This window comes from Protopterus annectens, chromosome 14.part0 (assembly GCF_019279795.1).
Source record: "Protopterus annectens isolate FY-2018-M chromosome 14.part0, PAN1.0, whole genome shotgun sequence".
Taxonomy (NCBI): Eukaryota; Metazoa; Chordata; order Ceratodontiformes; family Protopteridae; genus Protopterus; species Protopterus annectens.
In genome coordinates, this window is record NC_056748.1 from 1,144,210,417 (window position 1) to 1,144,231,990 (window position 21,574).

At 38.9% G+C, this 21,574-nt stretch overlaps 1 protein-coding gene across 1 annotated transcript in view; it reads right to left on the reverse strand.

The window, feature by feature from the left end:
* CDH23 (cadherin related 23) overlaps positions 1-21,574 on the reverse strand; it is a 2,508,764-nt gene that overhangs the window by 7,374 nt on the left and 2,479,816 nt on the right. The window contains exons 47-48 of the mRNA XM_044056944.1: positions 8,110-8,232; positions 6,898-7,011 (exon numbers count right to left, since the gene is read on the reverse strand). Of these exons, the coding sequence (XP_043912879.1) occupies positions 6,898-7,011; positions 8,110-8,232 (237 nt within the window). The remainder of the gene's footprint in view (positions 1-6,897; positions 7,012-8,109; positions 8,233-21,574) is intronic.

Consider the following 21,574-nt stretch of genomic DNA (forward strand, 5'->3'; position numbering starts at 1 on the left):
TTGAGAACACACAAAATGTTATGATTGGTGATCCAGTCATAAGTCTTTGTTGTGCATGAAAGAAGGAAAGAGAAGTTTTACCAGATTTGAAAGCCAGTAAAGCACCTAGTTCAGTCAAAGAGAGAGCACACTGCTCAACTTCTTTGTTTAAAAATTATGGAAAAGTCAAAAAGTAATGGGGGTACAAAGGATCAAAATCAGGGACAGTTTTTAATTATTGCTCTACATCCCTTAAACATGTACTCAATCTACAGGTTTTGTATCGACATTCATTTTCTGAACTATAAGAAGTATGAAACTCTAATTTCTGGTATTACTGACTGTAATCATCAGTGATTTGCCAGAAAATCTAAAAAATTTATAAGGAGCAGGGCAAAAATATGATGCAAAAATCAAGAATATCTTGTAAAATTAGAAACAAAGTTCTTCTCTGATTTTTTTTAAACCTCTAACTTGACATATGTATACAAAACCTCTTACATTTCTCATTTTCCCTCATTACAGATATAGTATTTCTTTCTTAACATGTATCATTCATTTGAACTTTACACAGATTACTGAAGCCCTGCCATCCCTGAAATTTGATTCCTTCTACTCCTAAACATTACTCTGCATGGATTGGTCCCACAAATTTTATTGGTTTCTATGTAGTTTGCACTGTCCCTTTTCTATAGATCCCACCCCAATTATTTTATCTGCATCACAACATTCAACAATTCAGTTACGGATGATTTGTTTTTTGATTTCCATTTACTATTAACTGCTTTCTTGTTTGCCAGTAACATTAAGCTTAGAGGGTATTAATGTGGCTAGGTATTTCAGTTTATTTATCTCCGCTCAAAAAAAAAATTTGCACCACAAACATTCTGAAAAAGAATCCCTGTAAGGAATTCTCTAAAATCTGCAACTCACTGCATTTCCAGAAAACATGTTGCCAAGTACCCTTCTCTTTACCATCACATCTCCAACAGTTCCTGCCTATCGTGTGAAAAAACCTCTGAAGCCTACTTCTGTATAAAATATCAATGGAAACACTTCCATGGAAAACAACTTATCCTGTGTAACTCTTGCCCTCTTAACTTCCCCAAATTCCTCCAATTCCTTATTAATTATGATCAACAACTTCTCCTCTGGTTGATAAAATCATGCCTGGCATAAGTGTTTGCTGTGATATTATTTGGCTATTAAAAGACTAGAACCATTTTCACTGATTATACATTACTATCCATATCCATAGTCAAGAGCTTCGAAATTATACGTTTTTCATTATCTTTTCAGTCTCGTCTGACATATCCTTAGCTGCCATAACAATCCTTTTTAATGCATGCTCCTAAATACTTCACCTTATCCTGTCCCCATAATTTTGGGTTTGCTGAACCAAATCACATGTGGGAACACAAGTATGCCTTTATTTTATCTGAAAGTGTTTCAAAATATTCCACAACACAGAAATATCCTTTTTCAGGATTTATCAAATACAATATGATATCCTCAAATAAGGCTAATTTTTCTTGAGTGTCATGTTAGTTGTAATTGTAACTCCATTTTTTTTTTGCCAAAGGCTCTAAGTATAAAGCAAATAAGGCAGCCTGTCATAGGAACCCTCCCACACTGATCCTTGCCTTTGACCACTCACATATCTTCCTAAGTAACCCCATTATTCTATCAAGAAACAGAAATGGTACCATTGCCGTACTTATAAAATCCAGTGTAACTGCAGAAAGACCCACCAGCAATAGAGGTACCTTCTTGTACTCTGCTTCCCTTTAGATCATCATCTTATTAATGTTGCCAAATGTTTGCCTCCCCAAAACCACAATGATCCATAATCTGTCAGTTTTAGCAACACCTTAGCCACTTTTAAAATTAGTATAGACAGAAATGTTGTATAATCATAGTTCAAATTTAGTATTGGTCTATATGAAGTTACATTTAAAGAGTCTTTGCCTTCTGTGGTTAGTGTAGCCACCACAGCTTTCTGCTAAGATGCTAGTACTGTCCTTCCTTTTAGAAGGTAAGGGTGGAAAAAGGCAAAACTGTGACCGCAAATCCTGTCAACTCTGAAACGTTGACACATAGTTTATGGTCGTAATTTTGAGCATCTGTGTTTTTAATTGGATTGCTCTACAATGCGGATCAGGAAAATTACCCTTTTCTTCACTGTAATGCAAGCTTGGAGCTAGAATATATAATTAGCAGGGAATGTGGGGGGTGCAGGGAGGTTTCCCCCCTGCAAAGCAGTAGACATATATGCATGTTTTCTGGTGTTTTTTCGGATGGTGTGTGGTGCATTACATGTCAAATGTTGATTTTTTTTTTTTTTTTCCTTCCGAAATAATCGACATTCTGAGCAGACAGCATGATTGTATTTGTGGTTCTGGTTCAGGGATGTGAATACTTGTGGTAAGTGTTTTCATTGTTTTGATAGTAAATTGACAATACCCTTATTCTTAATAAAACTGGCAGAGTATGCAAGGAGTATAAATACACTAATGCTGGAGACAAAACTCTTTCATACAATCCAAACTAACCTTTAGAGGTTGACACTTGCACAACACCTACTGCACAGAATAACAACCCTACACATAAAACTACTTATGCTGAGGCACTTACAGGTAGCTTTCCTAAAACAAGACCTCCTGCACAGCACAGTCAAAGGGTCTTCAACCATCATGTAAACACTTTGTGTAGCTGTTGGTGGTATTTTAACATAGTAACACTGTATCCAGTGCCTCAAATTACCTTAAGGCAAACCAGAGCACAGCCAAATTTCCTGGTCACTGGTAATTCTATAGTGAGGCACACCAATGTCCCCCCTCACCAGACTGAGTAGGGACAGAGTCACAATTAACTGCCTTTCCAGGGCTATGATCTGTCAAGTCACATAGGCAAGCAAGATCATTGAGCCAAGGTACTAGTATGACTCTGTCATAGTCCATGTGACTCTATGAAGTGAGACATAATCAAGCTTGCTAATTGTGCATCTCAGGCAGGAATCAGCCCAGTACTGAGCAACATACTACCTTTTCCAAAGATGATGCCATGTTACTAACAGAAAAGGACTGATTATAATTCCTCTGGTGTTAGTCCAAGGGGGTACAATATGTGATGGCCTGAGAGGACATGGTTGACAGACCACACTGCTTTGCCAGGGAGGTTCGGCATTTACCCCATCTAGGCTTTTGGATGCTGGCAAAAATCTTTTTCGTCCCCATATTGCCTTTTTTATTCAATGCCAAACTGATAAACCTCCTGACTGAACTGAACCTATGAATGAATATCTGAAGGTGGTACTGTTCAATGCTAGAAGTCTGAACAAGAAACTCCACTCCCTGCAAGCCGTCCTCTCCCTGGAGTGTGTAGACATCTCTATAGTTAAAGTCACAGATATTGCAAGTTTATAATGCCTTTCACACCTTTAGACCAACTGCTGTACAGGAGGGAACGAAAGGTGGAGGAGGAGTCATCCTATATTAAAACCACCCTCACATCCAGACTAGTTAGTGTATGACCCACTGGAACGCATACTGTACATGTACAGCTCACCATAAACAGGATTTCGTACCACATCCTTGCAACCTGTAGATTCCCCCTCCATTTTCCAGGAAATCCCTACTGCCTATCTCAGTGTACTAGAGTCCCTCACCATTCATCCCAATATGCTATTCATGGGGGACCTCAGCTACCCCTCTATAGATTGGGAATCCTATACCACTTCTAATGCACATGTCCCGCAATTCCTAAACTTTAATACCAACATCCTGCCAGTGGTACAAACATCTTTGATCTTGAACCCACAAACATGAAGAACCAATGTTCCTCACCCAATGTAGTGTATTTGCTTCTCAGATCTGACCATAAGGCAGTAGTGCTTGAAATAAAAATTAAATCTGGGGAGCAAGTGAAACCAAAAACCTTTAGGAACTATTCCAAGGCTAACCTCTCTTTACTAAATGACACCTTGGCTAAATTCCAAGCACCCCCAAACCCAGTAGACACCATAGCATACGCTGAGCTATTTACAAAATCTCTGTACAAGCCACCCTGGTGGACTCAGAATATCAATCAGCTGTTTGACAAAAGAAAAAACAAATCTTGGCCAAGCGTAGGAGGAACAAAGCCATACATACTAAAAGCCCACTGACCAATCTAAACAGGCAGATAACAGGATTAATTAATACTTCAGAGGTTGAAATTGAAGAAAAAATAGCTTCTCAGGCAAAGGACAACCACAAAGCTTTCTATAGCTATGTCTGTAACCTCAGGGGAAATGCACAACAATGTGCAGAACTTATTGTAAATGGTATCACCCACGCACTGAAATGGAGGCCATTGGCAAACTTTTGGCCAACAGGTTCAGCTCAAATATCTCCTGCTAATCCCTGCCCCCCCCGATAGTCCTAAGGGAATACTGCATACCACAATATGCCCAAGCATTATTAGGGAACAGGTCATCAATGCACTTCCCACTGCCAAACACTCTGCATTGATGGGCCCCGATAACATCCTGGGATGTTTAATAAATAGCATGAAACACGATCTCTCTGTTCCACTTGAATCACTTTCAGCTGGAGCCTACAGTCAGGTTTTGTGCCCAAGGTATGGAAGATGGTAAGAGTCATTCCCCTGCCCAAAGGAGGTTCACCAGCAGATCTAGGTAACTTCAGGTCTATAACTCTTACCAGCCTTATATGTAAGGCCTTGAAAAGAATCATTATGGACATAAGTGAGGACACCAATGCTCCCCCCCCACCAGATTGAGTAAGGACTTTGTTAAAGGAAGGTCACGCCTATAAATCTGGTAGACTTTTTGAGAGGGTCACTAAAGCATTGGATGAAGGGAAGACTATGCACACAGCTTACCTTGATCTGGCAAAGGCATTTGATACAATACCCCACTCAGGCATTACAGGCAAGCTTACTAATTTAGGTATAAACCGTCATCACCTGCTGGATAACCAACTGGCTCACTGATAGGACCCAGGAGGTCAAAATAGGTGAAGCCACCTCCACCAAGAGGCCAGTAACTAGCGTAGTCCCCCATGGCTTGGTACTGAACCCACTCCTTTTTATAGGTTCATAGGGGTTTACTAGACTAACGACCAAAAGGGCCTTTTCAAGTCTAGCCATGCATCCCAAAACTCTGACAAGATTTTGTACCCTTGATAAGTGTAAGCAGGGTTTGGGAGATGAACCATTCACAGGTTGCCTGTGTCCATTAGAGACACATGTGCCAAACCAGGGATGAATTTCCTGTTCCCCAGCCAATTTTCCAAGTTACACTTAAATTGGGTTAGGCAGGAACTCTGCTTCACATGGATGGGGAGCCTGTTTTTGGTATCTATTTTTCTGAAATGGAAGCAAATGCTGAAGGTTTATGGATGATTAAGTTTGCAGGTGATTGCAAACTCCCCCACAGACACTAGCATTCTACAGGAAGGTCTATGTTTGACTAATAAATAGTGCCAAAGCCATAGTCTTAAACTGAATGCTAAGAAATGCATAATTACACCCTTTGGGAAGTTAAACATCCTGGATAGTTACTAGGTTGATAATACCCTCTAAGAGTTGACCCAGTGGGCAAGCATCTGGGTATGCATGTAGATAGAAGCCTTACCTTGGACCATCATGTGGCCAAAGTGGTGAAGAAGAAATCCTTTTATGTTGTACAGCTATGTTCATAACCTCAGGAGAAATACACAAAAATGTGCTGAACATAGTGTAAATGGCATCACCCACACTGAACCTGAGGCCACTGCCAACCTTTTAGTTGACAGGTTCAGCTCAAATTTCTCCCACCAATCCCCCCTCCCCCCGATAGTCCTTATAAGTATGGGCATGGCATCTAGGTCCAAAGAGGTCATTATTCAACTGTACTCCGCCCTTACCAGACCAGTCATAGATTACAATGCTCCCTTCGGTATGCGCCTGCTCAGGCATATGCAGCAAGTAGAACGACCTGATAGGTTCTTTACAAAAAGAATACAAGGGATAACAAACCTGCCTTATGCAGAGCACCTTAAAGCCCTTTCCCTGAGTCTCCTATAGATTGCTGAGGGGTGATCTATGCCTGACTTAGAAGGCATCCGCAAACCCCAAGCTTATGAATCTCATGCATATTTTTTTAAGTCAAAGAGTACCATAAATATGAAGTCTAGGGACCCGAATTTTATCTGTGACTTAAACAGAACATGCTGGAGAGAGATGGATATGTGTTCCAGAGATTGCCCCTCCTATGGAATTGGTTTTCCATCAATATGAAACTGATTTTGTCTATTACCCATTTAACCACAGTAAGCATTTACTAAAGTGCAGTACAGTCATATAATTATTTACTTTAACTTGGATGAAGATATACCATCTATATGTGTGCTGCAAGCTAGGGAATGTCTAGGCTTGACTGTAACATCTATAATTGATGGTATGATTTGTGCGGCCAAATTCTTATAGACATAATGGAGAATAACTGATACTGAAGCATGTGGCTCTACTCAAATGCTAGTATACGGACATATCCAGACAGACATACATGTAGGCAGACAAAGAAAAAGATTGATAATGATTGGGACTGCTTGCATATGTTTCATACATGCATGTGCTCATGTTTTTTTTTACATGCAGGTTAACACAGCAAATCTTCAAACTTTCACTATACCAGCCCATGCAAAAGAAAAGTTTTAAATTATACTGTTGTTCCAAACCTTTAAGATGTAGCAGTCTCATTTTGGGACATCACATCAGAAGAAGAAAGTAGATAAAGTTATGGGAAAAGCAGTTTTCTTAAGCTATTAGACATCAGCTTTAAAGTTCAAACAAAAATATGTGTTTTAGTCGTGGTATTTAGTATATATAAGAGCACTCCACAGCAAACCCTGTTTTTCCACACATTTGCTCTACCTCTGTAACTGAGGACTGGTCATCTTTGACGGAGGTGGACTTGTGTGCCAGCCGAGCTGCAAAGAGTTTTTTCAGCCGCATGTAATCATCTAGGACAACCTTCAACAGTGAGCCCTGATATCAACACACACAAAATGTTATACTTCATTTGTCGTTTTGTGTCTCTTAATATAAACAGTGTTGCTGTGACTGAGGTGCAATGCTAAGAGTAAATTACTGATTCAATATTACTTAGTGTAATCAAGCATAACAAAAGAAACTGGGGAAAAAAGGGACAAGCTTTGATTGCTGGCTAATTATGCTGTATGAGTCTGCCTTCTGGTTTGTGACATTTTACACATATGATATTCAGAGTCAGTGTGGGTCTTTGGTGGCTTCCAAGAATCATCTATTCATGTCATTTGAGTCAGGTAGAAGCTTCATTTGTAATATAACTGAGCTTCTAAAAAACATGCCATCTGTTTGCTTGTACCATTTTTTGAACTCAAATCCCTTTGGGAAAGGCTGTCTTCACAATGATATCTATTTAAACTTCTTTAATAGATGGCTGGAACTCAGAGTCAGATGGATTAAAATTACTTCAAAATATATAATTCATCAGATAAAGAAATTAATGAAAAAAGTCATCTCAGATCAACCCCTCAATGAATCTATGCAAATGTAAGTAATGACAATTTTACTTTATCAGTTTCTTAATACGTAACAAATTCCCCCTCTTTTCTGTAGTAGCTGCTATCACTTAGAGTCCAATTTCTACAGAGAAAACCTTCAACGGCACAGAGTACTGTTGTCTTGACAAATGATGTGTGTCACTACAGACTGAAATAAATTATATTGCAGTATAAAGTAGAAGTATTTTATGACTATACTTTTCTTTCCTTCCTTAAAAATTCACCCTTGAAGTAATATTTTGAATAGTACTATGATGTATTTTATTTGTTTATGAGATTGCTAGGTATTATATAACATGAAAATAGCAAATAATTACCCAGTAAATTGTGGTTAGTAGAAAGCAATAAAGCAGACATATTTCTATTTCCTTTCAAGTATGCCATACAATACTAAACTAGCAAAAAAAAAAAAAAATCACATCTGCTGGCTAATGAAATGTTCTCATAACCGTATATAACCACACTCGTATACCTTTTAAATATTTTTCTATAGTTATCTTGAATATTTCATAGTTAAGAAAAAAATGACATATAAACTAACCTTAATAGGGCCATCCCGCATGATTTGACCCAGCTTAGCAATACTGTCATATTCTTGAATAGCTGCACGCAAATAGCGGTCATCTTCAGGTTTGGCAGCAGTAGGTTCTCGGCCAAATGTACCCTAAACAAACACAATGATATTCATTAATCAGAAGGATATAGTCACTCAGTCTTCAAGACAGATGTATCAGAGGCAAATACAGTAAAATAAAGCCAAACTGACTTGTCAAAAGAAGAGGAAGGCATTAGTCAACACCACCAGTGGATCAGATTCAGAAATGAATGGATATTACAGAGTAAACTCCATGATTTTTGACAGATAACTTTTTCTTCTTAGGTAGAGGGGGTGCATTGGAAGAAAAAACAAGGCTTACGTGAAATTTAACAATGACAAAAGATCCAAAAAGCTAACAGCTCTTGAAAAGATTACTTCACTAAATGTCTCATGGGTTGGAGATATTTAGATCTGAGCACAGACAGTGTTTATTCTATAGTATTTATGTACCTTAGGAAAGGAAATCCCTAGGAAAGGGCCTTAGGTGAGTGCAAGTATCTTCTGCTTCAGGTCCTAAACAGATGAATGACCTTGACAGCTTAGCTAGGAAATCATCAGATTGAAGACACAAGACTGGCCACCATGGCTTCAGTCATTAGGAAATCTATGCTTTTTTCAGATGGAAAGACTGTTTGAAAGTCAAAACCCACATAGTTTATGAAGCAGGTTCCTCTTCCAGAAGTACCAGGTTAACAGGTAGAGTCCCCCAGGAGTGTCTACTAGATCTTTTGTTTGTCATCTACTTCTCTGATCTCCAAACTGATAACCAGGACCTCTTAGTTAACCAGATTTGCTGATGAGTGTAAACTCTTTGCAGTTGTCAGACCCCCTCAGATATCTGTATCCTTTGGAAAGAGATTAACCTAGTTAATACCTGGTGCATGGGTTATGGGATTAACTAGAGAGCTGAAATGTGCGCCATTGTTTCTTTTGGGAAAGCAGCAGTTAGCCATAACATGCAGTATAAATAACCCTACCTTACTATATGACAAGGTAGTCATAGACCTGGGCACTTGGTTTGATAGTTCCTTCTCCATTGGTAATCGCGTGGTAACTGTAGTCAGGAAATCCTTCTGCTAAGCTTGGCTGGCAGTTGGCACAGAGGGTTAAGGCTGTAAGCTGTAGCTCCTGTGATAGGGTTTGATTCAATTTGTCCTTATTTGCCTACAGTGTGTACTGGGAGCAAGTCTCTTATCCAGACATTGCTCCTGTGTGTCTAGTGGACCTACCTCGTCAACAAATGGGTATTTAATAATAGCAACTAATAGCCAAAGGTACTCTTCTAAGTCCACATATGTTATCTTTTCTGAATATTCAGTATTACTTTGATCCATTATAGGGCACAACACTCTCTTTGGGATGTATCTCACTTGACATATCAGCAAATCTGAAAAGCACCAGAGATTCCAAACTATATAGATCTATGGTCTTAAGAATCTTAGTTATAAGGACCAGCCGAATGCTTTGTCCCTCTACTCTGTGTCTTACAGACACCTGAGGTGTGATCTGTGCCTCATTTTTAGTGCCACTGAAGATCCAATGGTCCTTGACCTCATATATTCCAATAAGCCAGCTAGTGCAACTAATACTAGAATAAAAGTCCTGAACATTTATCAGTAAATAAACAGAATGTGATGGAGAGAAAGATTCATCACTCAAAGCCTCCTGTTTATATGCATGTTAAGCAATGGTATTCTACATCTTCTATCAAACTAAACCTGGAAGACTGGATGGGGATTCTCAAATCTACTCCCATGAGTAACTGGCCTCTGTTTCCCTAAGGAAGGAGGTAAAGCCTGAGGGTATGTATTGGCAAGGTGTACTTGGCTGTTAGAGTAAAAAAGCCTTGAAACTCTCAAGAGTCCTGTGAGGAAGATTCTCCTAGGTCAGACACACCACTTCAGATAATATTTGGACAGTACAGCTACAAAAGATCCCTGCAAATGTTGTCTTGCTTCATCTCATGGGACAAGGTAACTTGTCTGTTACTAGGGTTCTCTATTAAAGCAGGGCATTACCTTGATAATGACTATGCATATTAAGTGTGCCATATCATATACATATTTTGAGGTGTCTGTTATGGTAACATATGCCATATTGGGGAAGATTAACCCAGCTGGCTTGCCATAAATTACAGCATTACTGCCTATAGGTCAGCTAGTCAGGGGTGGATGTTAGGCAGAGTTTATAGTCACTCAAGAAACTGTATGGGAACATGAGATCCTCCTTAGTCAAAAGAAGACTGCAGAACTACTCTTGACCAGGGATTACTTCAGCGTCGTCTTAGATGTTGATGAGAACTGCTTTAATCTGTTTTAATCTGCCATAAGAATTAAGGCATTCCAAACACTTTTAGAAGCTACAATCAAGATAAAATTTCTGGAAGGCAGTGTGTATGTTGGTGCTTTTAACCTCTACATGCAGATAACCAGGATGGCTGAAACCTTTACAAGAGACATCAGCAAATCATTGTTGGAATGGAGGCTGAAACACAACACTTCATGAACACAACAAAGGAGATATGATGTTTATTAGTTAACACAACTAGGCATAATTTTTACAAAACATGTGGCTAGGTAGCCTGCAATAACATCTGTATGTGGTTGTACCTAGTTGGTGCATTGTGGGGGCAATGAAATGAAGAGATGTTTGAAGAATGTGCCCTCTCCTGAGTTTATGCTCATCATATGAATCTCTCTGTGGAGGGGATGGTTTCACAACAGGAAAGCAAGCTTTAGGGCAGACAAGAAGGCAGCTGTTGGTTTCCCTCTGAAAGAGACAACAAAAGTACCTTGACACAGAGATCTATCAGATAACTTGCACTGAGGACACTGTACCTAATCATTTTTATTTTAAAGAGGAATTCATAAATAATATGGACAATGATGTTGCTGACTTACTGTCATATTTCAAGCCCCACAGATTTCACTCACTGGCTCTAGAAGTGAGGTTGTAGGTGTTTAGTTATAACATTTAGAAATCTTGATTCAACACCAGTGGTTCCATGCAATTAGAACGTCTCTGTGCAAGTTGAAATCAAACTGACCAAGTTTCTGAGAGGTACAGGAATCAAAGCGGAAGTCAAAAGGGAGGAGGCTTCATTTAGTGTACAGTGGGGCAATGGATTTAGGAAATATCTAGCCAGGCCATGGCACAGTATTTGGGGATGGGGGGGACATGGAAAAGACAGGCTTCTGAAGATAGTTTTGAAATGCTGGTAGAACAAACAATGACAAAAGGGTGAAAAGTTAACTAAGTTTTTGGGATGCCTAGCAGACATTCTGAAGCAAGAAGGCAGCTATATTTCTCAGTCTCATGTCACCTTATGCATCCAGGGTCTTTTAGGTTTAATGAGCTACTAGGGGATCCTGAAGGCAGTGGGCTTAAGCCATTAATATGGAATCAGGTATGATATATATAAGGCGGTCTGGTTTGGTGGGCAGAATCAAAAATGGTCAGGTTGTTGAATTTGACCTCCTATCAAATTAATAAATTAGAGACACTGCAGTTCAATTAAAACATTTATGAAACTAAACTGAAAGATCAAAAAATAAAGAAACTAAACAGAGATGTGTTAGATTTCAAACAGGGCCGCATCTTTGAATGGCCTAGAGATGAATTTATAGCAGGAACACAAGTTCAGCAACCTCACCATAGATGTATCAATATCATGTCATCAAATGAAAATTCCTCAATATTACCATCAGCTGGAGACAACATTCAATCTATCATTTCGACACCCCATGATAAACCTAGTGGCTCATCAGAAATTCATCTGGAGAATGCTTTGGACACTCCTTTAACTGGAGCCATACCAAAGAAAAATGGAACACATCTACCTTTAACAACATTACCGTTTTTTTTTTTAAACAAACATACCGCAAGAATTACAGGTCACAGAGTCAAGATCGGAAGAGGAAAAAAACCCTCCAATGTAGATAATTCTTTGGTTGTGAATATTTCCCAGTATACCTTAACGACAGCAGAAAAGGCAGTATTACAAAAAGGCCTAACCTTCATTCCATCATTCAGATCAGATCTAAGTGAATTTGTCATGGACTTAAAAAGCTTTGGACGAAGTATAACATTGAAGAGCATATATGGAAATAGACCGGCACAAAGAAAGGCTTTAAAGAAACCTAGCACCTTCGTACCTATCAGCCATCCAGCAGTGGAGCTATTTACAAGACTTTGTAGTAATGAAGTTGAAAAACTAAGAATGGACACTCGTACTAAGCATTACAGGAACATTACCTATGAAGAAAAGCAAGCTATTCATAATTTGCAACAGAATGATATCATCATTTTGAAACCAGCTGATAAAGGTGGAGCCATAGTAGTCATGGATACTAATTGGTACACTAACAGAATGGATACTATGTTGAAGGACACCAAAACATATGTGAAAGTGACATCAGACATTCTTAATCAAGCTATGCACCGAGTGAGCTCCCATTTAAATGATACGTTGTTACAAAGACAAATTGAGATAGAATTATTTAATTTCTTAGAAATATCCAAGCCAACCATCCCGGCCATTAATGGCCTTCCAAAAATACACAAATATTTCTTAAATCCACCTTTACGCCCGATAGTTTCAGGACAGGGGTGGATCACGGAAAATATGTCCCTGTATGTGGAGAAGGAACTAAGAGAGCTTTTATCCTCTTGTGATACAGTACTGAGAGATACTGATGACTTCCTGAATAAGATCAGGGAAACCATGGAAAGAATTAATGACTATCAAGATCTGTTGCTAACCACTTTTGATGTGAATAACCTTTTCACTACCATCCCAAATGATGTTGGGATAGACTCCATAAGACGAATATTGTCAACAAGGAAAACTTCAGCAGAAACTAATAAGATCTGAGCATTACTGGAACTAATATTGGAAAACAACTATTTTGTTTACGGGGACAAGATGTACTGGCAGAGATGGGGGGTTGCCATGGGCACCCCCTGTGCCAATAGTTATTCCAATTTAGTACTTGTAGAGTGGGAAATGCAATATGTACTCCATTCTAACAATCCTTGGCAAGGGCATATCTTGTATTACGGGCATTTTGTGGACGACTTATTCATCTTGTGGAAAGGAGAAGAGGAACAATTCAAGACGCACCTTGACTCCACTACTGCATTTTTAACTTTTACAGCTAACCATTCTAGAGAAATAGTGAGTATCCAAGATGTCAATGTCATCCTTAATGGGACAGAAATAATGGATACTGAGCTTCACAGAAAAAACACATGGAGAAACCATTACTTGTTAAAGAGTAGCATGCATCCCAGGCATATAACACAAAACATTATGCATAATGAGGTCAACAGGATTCGCAACCGCTGCAATTAGGAAATCAAACGTGAAAAAGAAATCAAATTTCTACAGAAGAATCTGAAAGAAAGAGGTTATAAGGATAAAGAACTGAAACCTGTCACCAATAGAGAACGGAAAAAGTCAACACATGAGAATGAGAAAACTAGAGTATTGTTGACATACAGCACTGATAGTTATCAGATTCAAAATGTTATAAGACAGTTTTGGCCTATTTTGACACTAGATCCACACCTAAACTGCATAGTAGGTGATAAACCGCAGTTTGGTTTCAAGAACAAAAAGAATATAAAAAGGCTGCTTTGTACCAAAAATGGGCTTAACAAAAATCAGGTAATAGGTCGCAAAGGTACCTTTAGATGTGGCAATTGCAACCTTTGCCATTTAATTGACAATAGTAATTATTTTGAACATCTGAAAACAAAAAGGAGCTATACCTTTAATGCAAAAGCCACATGTTCAACTACTAATGTAGTCTATTTAGCCACATGTAAACTTTGTCCATCTTATTATGCGGGTAAAACTAATCAAATGTTCAAAAAATGAATACAAAGGCACCAAAGGGACATTGTGAATAAGGATCTACGCAATGCTCTGGCCCTACACATCAGCACACATACTACTCACTCTTTTGTATATAAAGTAATTGAAAATGTATATACTGGTCCTAGAAAAGGTGATATTGAAAATTTAATGGAATTAAGGGAAGCCAGATGGATTGTCAGCTTACAAGCAGATCAACAACCAGGTCTGAATAGTGTTGTACCTTTGAAACCTGTTTTGAAGATGAGGAGACCCACCATAAGTTGACACAGATGTATACTGGATATAGAGCACCTTCATTGAACAGAAGTTCATATGGTGTTGATAGCAAGATTTGAACAAGCAATAAATCACAGGGATGGATATGACTATAGAGTATGAAGGTTAAGAATGAATGAATATTTAAAAGGAAACCTATTATAGGCTGAAAACATACATCACCCATAGGATCCTTATGTCACTTATGGACTGTCCGGGTTGGATAGCGTACTCCTGTACTGTATTTCACCAAATTTGGGCTATTTCAAAAGATCAAAACAGTATTGGAAGATATGTAACTTTCCGCAGTGCTATTAAAGGAATTATACATATGCAAGTGCATTGGATATATAACATCTACGCCGGAACCTGAAAAGGAGTTTAAACGTATTAAATTTTGATATAAAGAAAGACAAAATAACCTGGGAAAGTGGAAAATGAGATAGAAGTCTCACTTTCTTTGTTAGATGACATCTGCATTTATTTCGTTTTGATTCACCCTCATAAACAAAGAGTAAAAAGGAAAACATTCTTATATTGAAACATCTTCATATAAGGCATTTAATACTCTCAAGGGATGACAGTATCTGGGATAGTGTGCCACCACACTTGATTTTAGTTACATCTATAGATGAAAGAAGGAAAGCCCACTTATGGATTGTAAGACAGAGGAATGGCAGATCCATTTAAAACAACAAAATAGCAGCTTGTTTGTTCCAGGGCATTAATTTGATATCGTTCAGTCCTGGTGCGTAATTAAATCATAATGCATAATATTTGTAATAAAATCTTACACATAGAGAACATATGGACAGCTTATAATCAGTGTCTTAAGATTACGATAGGAACATAAATAGTAAAACAATCTAGCCGACACATGGCAACTTCTTTGAAGCTATGTAAGCAGCTCAGCATTGGTTATAGTGCAAACAAGAAATCCTATCAGAGGCCGTATAGCCTCAGATGAAGATTGGACACTTGCACCAAGTATCAGCAGAATAGGAAAACTATTCGTTGATGTTTCCAGCTAATTTGAATAATTAAATTCAAGATGACGTTTTCATAACTGCAGGATTAAGTGAAGCTTTAACTTTCAAAATATAGATTTCATATTTATTTTCTATGGAGAACATACAGAAGGAATTAAGTTGCATGAAGAATGCAGGCTGTAAAACAATTGAATTTGAACACGACTCTCTCCAAAAATGATGTATGCGGTAGAGATATGCGTAAATGGGGTGAACACAGATCGATACAAAAGCTCACATATTTGAGATTCAAGCAGTAAAATAATGGAGTCTGTTTGAAGTTACACACACAGCAGGAATAGGTCGATCTTGAACAAATTGCGAACTAATTCTCCTATCAGAGCTCACAGAACTGTTAACGCAGATTGGACACTTGAGATAAGAACAGGACTTCCATTTGTTAATGTCTCCACCTAATTTGAATAATGCAATTTGACGTGATGAAGCTGCATTTGCCTCTAAGTGAAATCTAGGAGTTTAGTTGAATCAAACCGCACATTGTTTGCAATGAGACTTTTATGGTAAATGTGTGGATGGGCTCAGACTGCATGAAATCTGTAAATATAGTTTATAATGAGAACACAAATCGTAAAATAACTGAGTCAGGATATGTTTATTTCAGCAAAACTTTGGAAGTAGTATCAACTCAGTCAATGACTGGCTGAAGTATAACACAAGAACCTATAGAGGCCATGCAAGCCTTGGAGGATGATTGGCATGAGCAAACAGCATACTGTGTTTTTTATTTGTCAATAAAACTTAGCATCAACTAAGGCAATGAATTTGCGCTTAAAAGGACATGGAGGTGTGTCAGAAATAGACGATCCTTAGAGGCCCTGATCATTTTAAAAAGGTTGAATAAAAAAAAGAGTACTGACTGGATACAACAAGGAAGCCAAGACTCCAATTAGTTAATCCATTGAACAACTTTTTATTTAAACAAATTGAATGTCCCGTTTTTTTAACGATCTGATGATTTTCTCGAAAGTGCTTATCGTTTGCATATGAACTAGGGACTTTTTATCTACATTTTTAATCGTGGATATATTAAAATGTACTTCTTAAAGGAATTTTGTATCGTCTGTTATGGACAGTGTCATCCAGCTTTACTCCTACAAACAATTTGTTCATAGTATTAGCCTAGGTGAGCTGATCTATAAACCTGGTTGTGGGAGTTAGACATACTTGGGAGCCAGGATTTACAAGACAGCAGGCTTGGCAATGTTTTCCTCTTCAGGAGCATATGGTCACACATGGTCAATGATTTATGGATCAGCAAAGATGGAATAAACACGATAGAACAAAGTGAGAAGAAGGAATCTGATAGACACTGATATTATGTAATATAGGTGTAACCTATCTAAATAAATAAAGGGGTGCAGTTGTCCAGATGCATGTACATGGAGGTAGGTTTGGCATCATGATTAAGGTCTTTACCTTATGGACACAAAGTACAGGGTTTGATTCTGACCTCAGGTTGTTGACTATGCTTAAAGTGGCCCTTCAGGGCAGTTAGCCTCATATTCACCTATAAGCAAATTGCCTGTAATTGGTCATACACTATGCTGAGGAACAGGCAGGTTGCACAGGTGAAGAATACAAGGAACAGAGTCAGCAGGATTAAGTAAGAAGTGCTGAATAAAAGAGAAGTAATGCTTAGGCACTTACAGATATAACAGGAAATCAGGCGTGTGTCATTATGATGGGGTTCACTTAAGTGCAAAAACAGAGACTTTCACAGCCTGCGAATAGAGAAGGACAGCCACTTGAGGAATGATCAACTAAGCAAGAGAAGTCAGGACTCCAGTGGTTCACAAAACGTGAAGAGCTCTTGTAAGGCATACCAATGCAGATGAGCGACTGATGGGTAATGAAAAACAATATGGGAAATAAGCAGAATACTCTGAAAGTGGTTACATGCCAGGTATTTATAGAATTCACAACTGCTTTCAAAGGGACAGCTAGATGACACAGACCCCCCCCCCCCCCAGACATGGGGAGGTACATTATGTCATGGAAACAACATAGCATGCTGGCAACTAAAATCCACAACCCTCTTTCCACTATCCCATTTGAAACTGACTGCATAACAGCCTGATGCCACCTATCGATGCACATGGAAAACAAAAGGGTGGAAATGAGTCGAGACTAAAGGTTAAGAGAGCAAGGAAAAGGGAGCTGACAGGGCAATACGCGGGTATGACTGCAGCCAAATGGAGGGCCACTGAATGGAAGCAGGCATAGCAGGGTATTGAGGAGGTGTGGTAGTAGGACAAGGTCCTTCCAAGATCCAAGGAAGGTGTAACTATGTAGAAGTTGGACTAAGGTAAAGGCTGTACGTGGAAAAAGAGAGAGATCCATTTGAGAAAGCAACCTAGGAGTGCACTCTACCACTAAACAAAATGTGCTTCATTACATGCTAAAAGCCACAGTCCTGCAGAAACCAGAGAGTTATTTTGTGGTCATCTTTCAATTACACTTTTTTTCAAAGCTAGTCAAATATTCATTCATTATCATTATTTGCAGCTAATTCACATTTGTGTGAGCCTCAAATTTCTGTGTTAAGACTTTTCAGGCTTGAAGTTCCACAGGAGCGACAATGAGGCAAGACCCCCTTAAACATGCTGTTCATTTGTATTTTAGTTCATTTCAAGAATCACTTTGTTCAATTTAGAAAAATCAACAAAAAGTTACTTGTGTATATTAATTCAAATTAACACAGGAAAAAACATTAAATAACATAACTAGCTAGTCACAGGAGGTGAGCTAGGATTACAAGGCAAACACTGCAAATCGCATAACCCCCTGAGCTATGAAACATATCAGAGTCTGTAAAGACCTATATCATCCATTTGTAATGCTCACTATACAAACTTCAATTCTTCATTTTATTTATTTAACTTGTGTTTACCAGGAAAGTCCGACTTTGAACAAAGCTAACTTTCAGTGGAGGTTTAGGGAAAAATGCTCCAGATGCATGTCTTTGTAATGTGGGAGGAAACCGGAGTACCCAGAGGAAACCCACACAAACACAGGGAAGACATGCAGACTCCGCACAGAAGGTACCCCAGCTGAGAATCGAAACGGAGAACCTCTTGCTGTGAGGCAACAATGCTACTGCTGCACCACTGCGCCGTCCAGCTTTTCATGGCCTGACATGATCCTTAATTTTTTTAACTTTGATATTCATGTCACCCTTTTTATTTATGCCCTTTATACTTTTTATAACATATTACCATACAACAAATAAAAGTTGACCTCAACAGAAAATGTTATATGGATACATATATTGTAAATTACAAGTTAGACAGGGTCTCTTTAGTGAGTTTTTATGAGCTCACCCCCTGTAAGTTAAATGAACATCAGAATCACCACCACAATGCCTGCAGCACAAGGCCCCCTAAAATAAGCACAAAAAAAAAATGAAAGTCAGCTGGTAACTGCAATGAAAATGAAAAAAAATCAGTGATGTTTCTTGTAGGTGGCCTGTGCCCTGTGCACCCTTGTACCACAGTTGGTATGTCCCTCAGTGCAATTATCAGTAATCTGGGCATACTCTGACTTTGCAGTACATGGCAGCATAATACAGGTACAAACTCCACAAAGTATATATTCTAACCAAAACCCCACACCATAGTCAAATTGCAGCACAGTACAATTTCAGTACAAGGAATGTACTGATCTAACCAATGAATGATCTGTTTGCACTGGACCATCAGACTGAACAGAGCTTTCATAACTCTTAAACTTGGAGATTTCTTTGAAGTTTGGTAAACTTGGAGTTAGTTATAAGAATGAGGGCGTGCAGGGGGGGTGTCTTGAAAAGAAATCAAAAATTTCTCTCTCTCTAGCTGATTAGCTGGCTGTGGTCAAAAGGGCTTCAATCAGACAGTCTTTGCTGAGATGTATCATAACTCAAAGCAAGATGACCCTTTTCCCCATTTGAATAAGACAAACTTCGCAATCTGCAACACTGAGAATTTGTTTGGCTTGCAGATTAAATTAGAGTAACTTCTGAACATACAAAATACATAAACTGTTGAAGAATGAAAATGCCATCGTGCTCCTGGACTTTCTTTAGTAAATGTATTCTCATTCTCTTGGGGAAAAGGAGCTGAAATTTATGAAGGACTTGCACGAGTCATTAAGGTCACCACTGCTGGTGATTTCATTTATTTCAGAATCCCAAAGAAGCTGCTTAGCTTTAGATCAACACACCTCAGTAAGAGTCATATTTGTGATTTTAAAAACAGTTTTACGCAAACTATTAAAATTAGCATACACAGCAAGGAACCAGTAGAGTTACTTCTACCCGTACCTATACAAAAGTGAAGACATATGTTGTAAGTGTTCCCTTGGTTAACACCTATCAAAAATAGTAACAATGGAAACTTAAGTTTCCATATTGTTTTATAGCGGAGTCAGCACAAATGCAACCCCTGTTTTCTAAGAAAACTTGTATATGCGAAGTCATCAGGCATGAAATAGTGAAGGGACACTGAGAGATGCAGACATCTGACCAATTGTGTGTGTGTGGATTGTATTCTTTATAAACAACATAGAGAATCAAAAGTGAGATGGGCAAGTATAATGAACCCATCCATTCCTTGCACTCCTCCTGGAGGGCCTCTTATGTGTGGCTTCCATAGAGCCCATGAGGCCAAACATGTTTTTCTCTTCATAACTTTTTATGAAAACGTGGGTCCTTGATCCTTTGAAGATAGTCTTTAAGAACATCATCTAGGAAGCCTGGAGGCACCCTCAGTTGTTGACTCATCAAAGACCAGTGTCAGCTACAAGGACTGTACAAGATTAGAGTGGTTTGCTGTCTAAACCACCTTAAATGTAATTCTGTGTGGTCTTTGAAAGCAACTGATGGACCTAGGAACTTATGCCTGTTTCTTTCTCCTACCTGAAAAACAGTCTAGACTTTTGGACAAATGTGGAGAGATGGTAGGCCCATTTACTGTGTTGGGGCTTGGTGTCCATCTGCACCATTTCTGGTCCTTCCTGGTGGAATCACTGCTGTAAAACCTTGAGGATGTATTTCAGATGCTGTCTACTGCTGCTGCTCATGTGGGCTCTAAGGTAGCCATCTACAGTCTGACTGTGGGGATGCTAAAGCTAGCGCATGTTCTCCTTTGAGGAGTTGATCAGATAGTGTGTTCTCGAATTTCTTTTCAAAAAAGGAGCACTCTTTGACCAGGCCTCTTAGGATCTGGTTGTTGGTCTCCTTAAGAGGAAGAATTCTTTAATGAAGGAGCTATTTCCCTTCTTTTTGGTCCACTATTCTTTTTTAAAGAAGAGGGAACTTGTCTTTACCTTATGAGCAAGGCCAAGCATTCTGTGGTAGTCCCCTTCTGTGTGCGGTGCAATAACTCCTAAAATTTGGCCCTAATTGCCTAGTCGCTGCACCTCCAGTCTAGGCTTTCCTTGGGGTACAGCTGTCCTGATAAGCTAGGAAGGCCATACTTCTGTGGTCAGCAGAATTAGAGTTGGCCTTCTTGGTTATTCCCATTATTTTTTGTCCTTTTACACTCCTCCAAGTTGGAACTTTTGGCGCTGGCCCAGACTATACCATTCACAGAGTAGTAGAAGCTTTCACAAGTCCATCAGCATGGAAAACACCAACCCCTCACCTCTCTTTCTTCTTTCTCTAGAGCAGGATGGATGCCTTTTTTCAGATTATTACTGCCTCTTGAGGGGATTTTTGAGATCTTATTCTTTAATTCACTTTTAGGTGACCTGGATGGTTTTTTTCTTGCCATGGTTCAGTGTGTTACTTTTATTGAGCATTGCTCCCAGCAAGACATTACTCTTTGAGGTTCTTTTTATAGTCCACAACCTACTAGATGATGGTCATTGTGGTCACAGCTCAGAAAGAGTGCAACATGAGGTGATACTGGTAGTTCTTAAATGGAGTATCCTGGAGGGCTTTTTTAATGAGAGCACACACTCTCCTCATTCATGGTCCCATAATGCTGTTATATTTTTGCAGGTATCATTCTTAGATCCTGTTTTGTTTGCTGATTTTATTAGTAGCCAAGCTATGTTCTTCTCACCATGTGTTGCCCTGTCCTCTAAGATTGGCTGGATGGTCTTGACCTGGCAGACTGCTCAAGTGCCAGAATTGGCTACATCGTATGGGCAAGAATATGACCACTTTTGGAAAGGACTTTTTAGTAAGCATAAAGAAAAAGAAAGGAATGCAGCCCCATTTTCCTGTTGTCTCTTGGCATGCCTA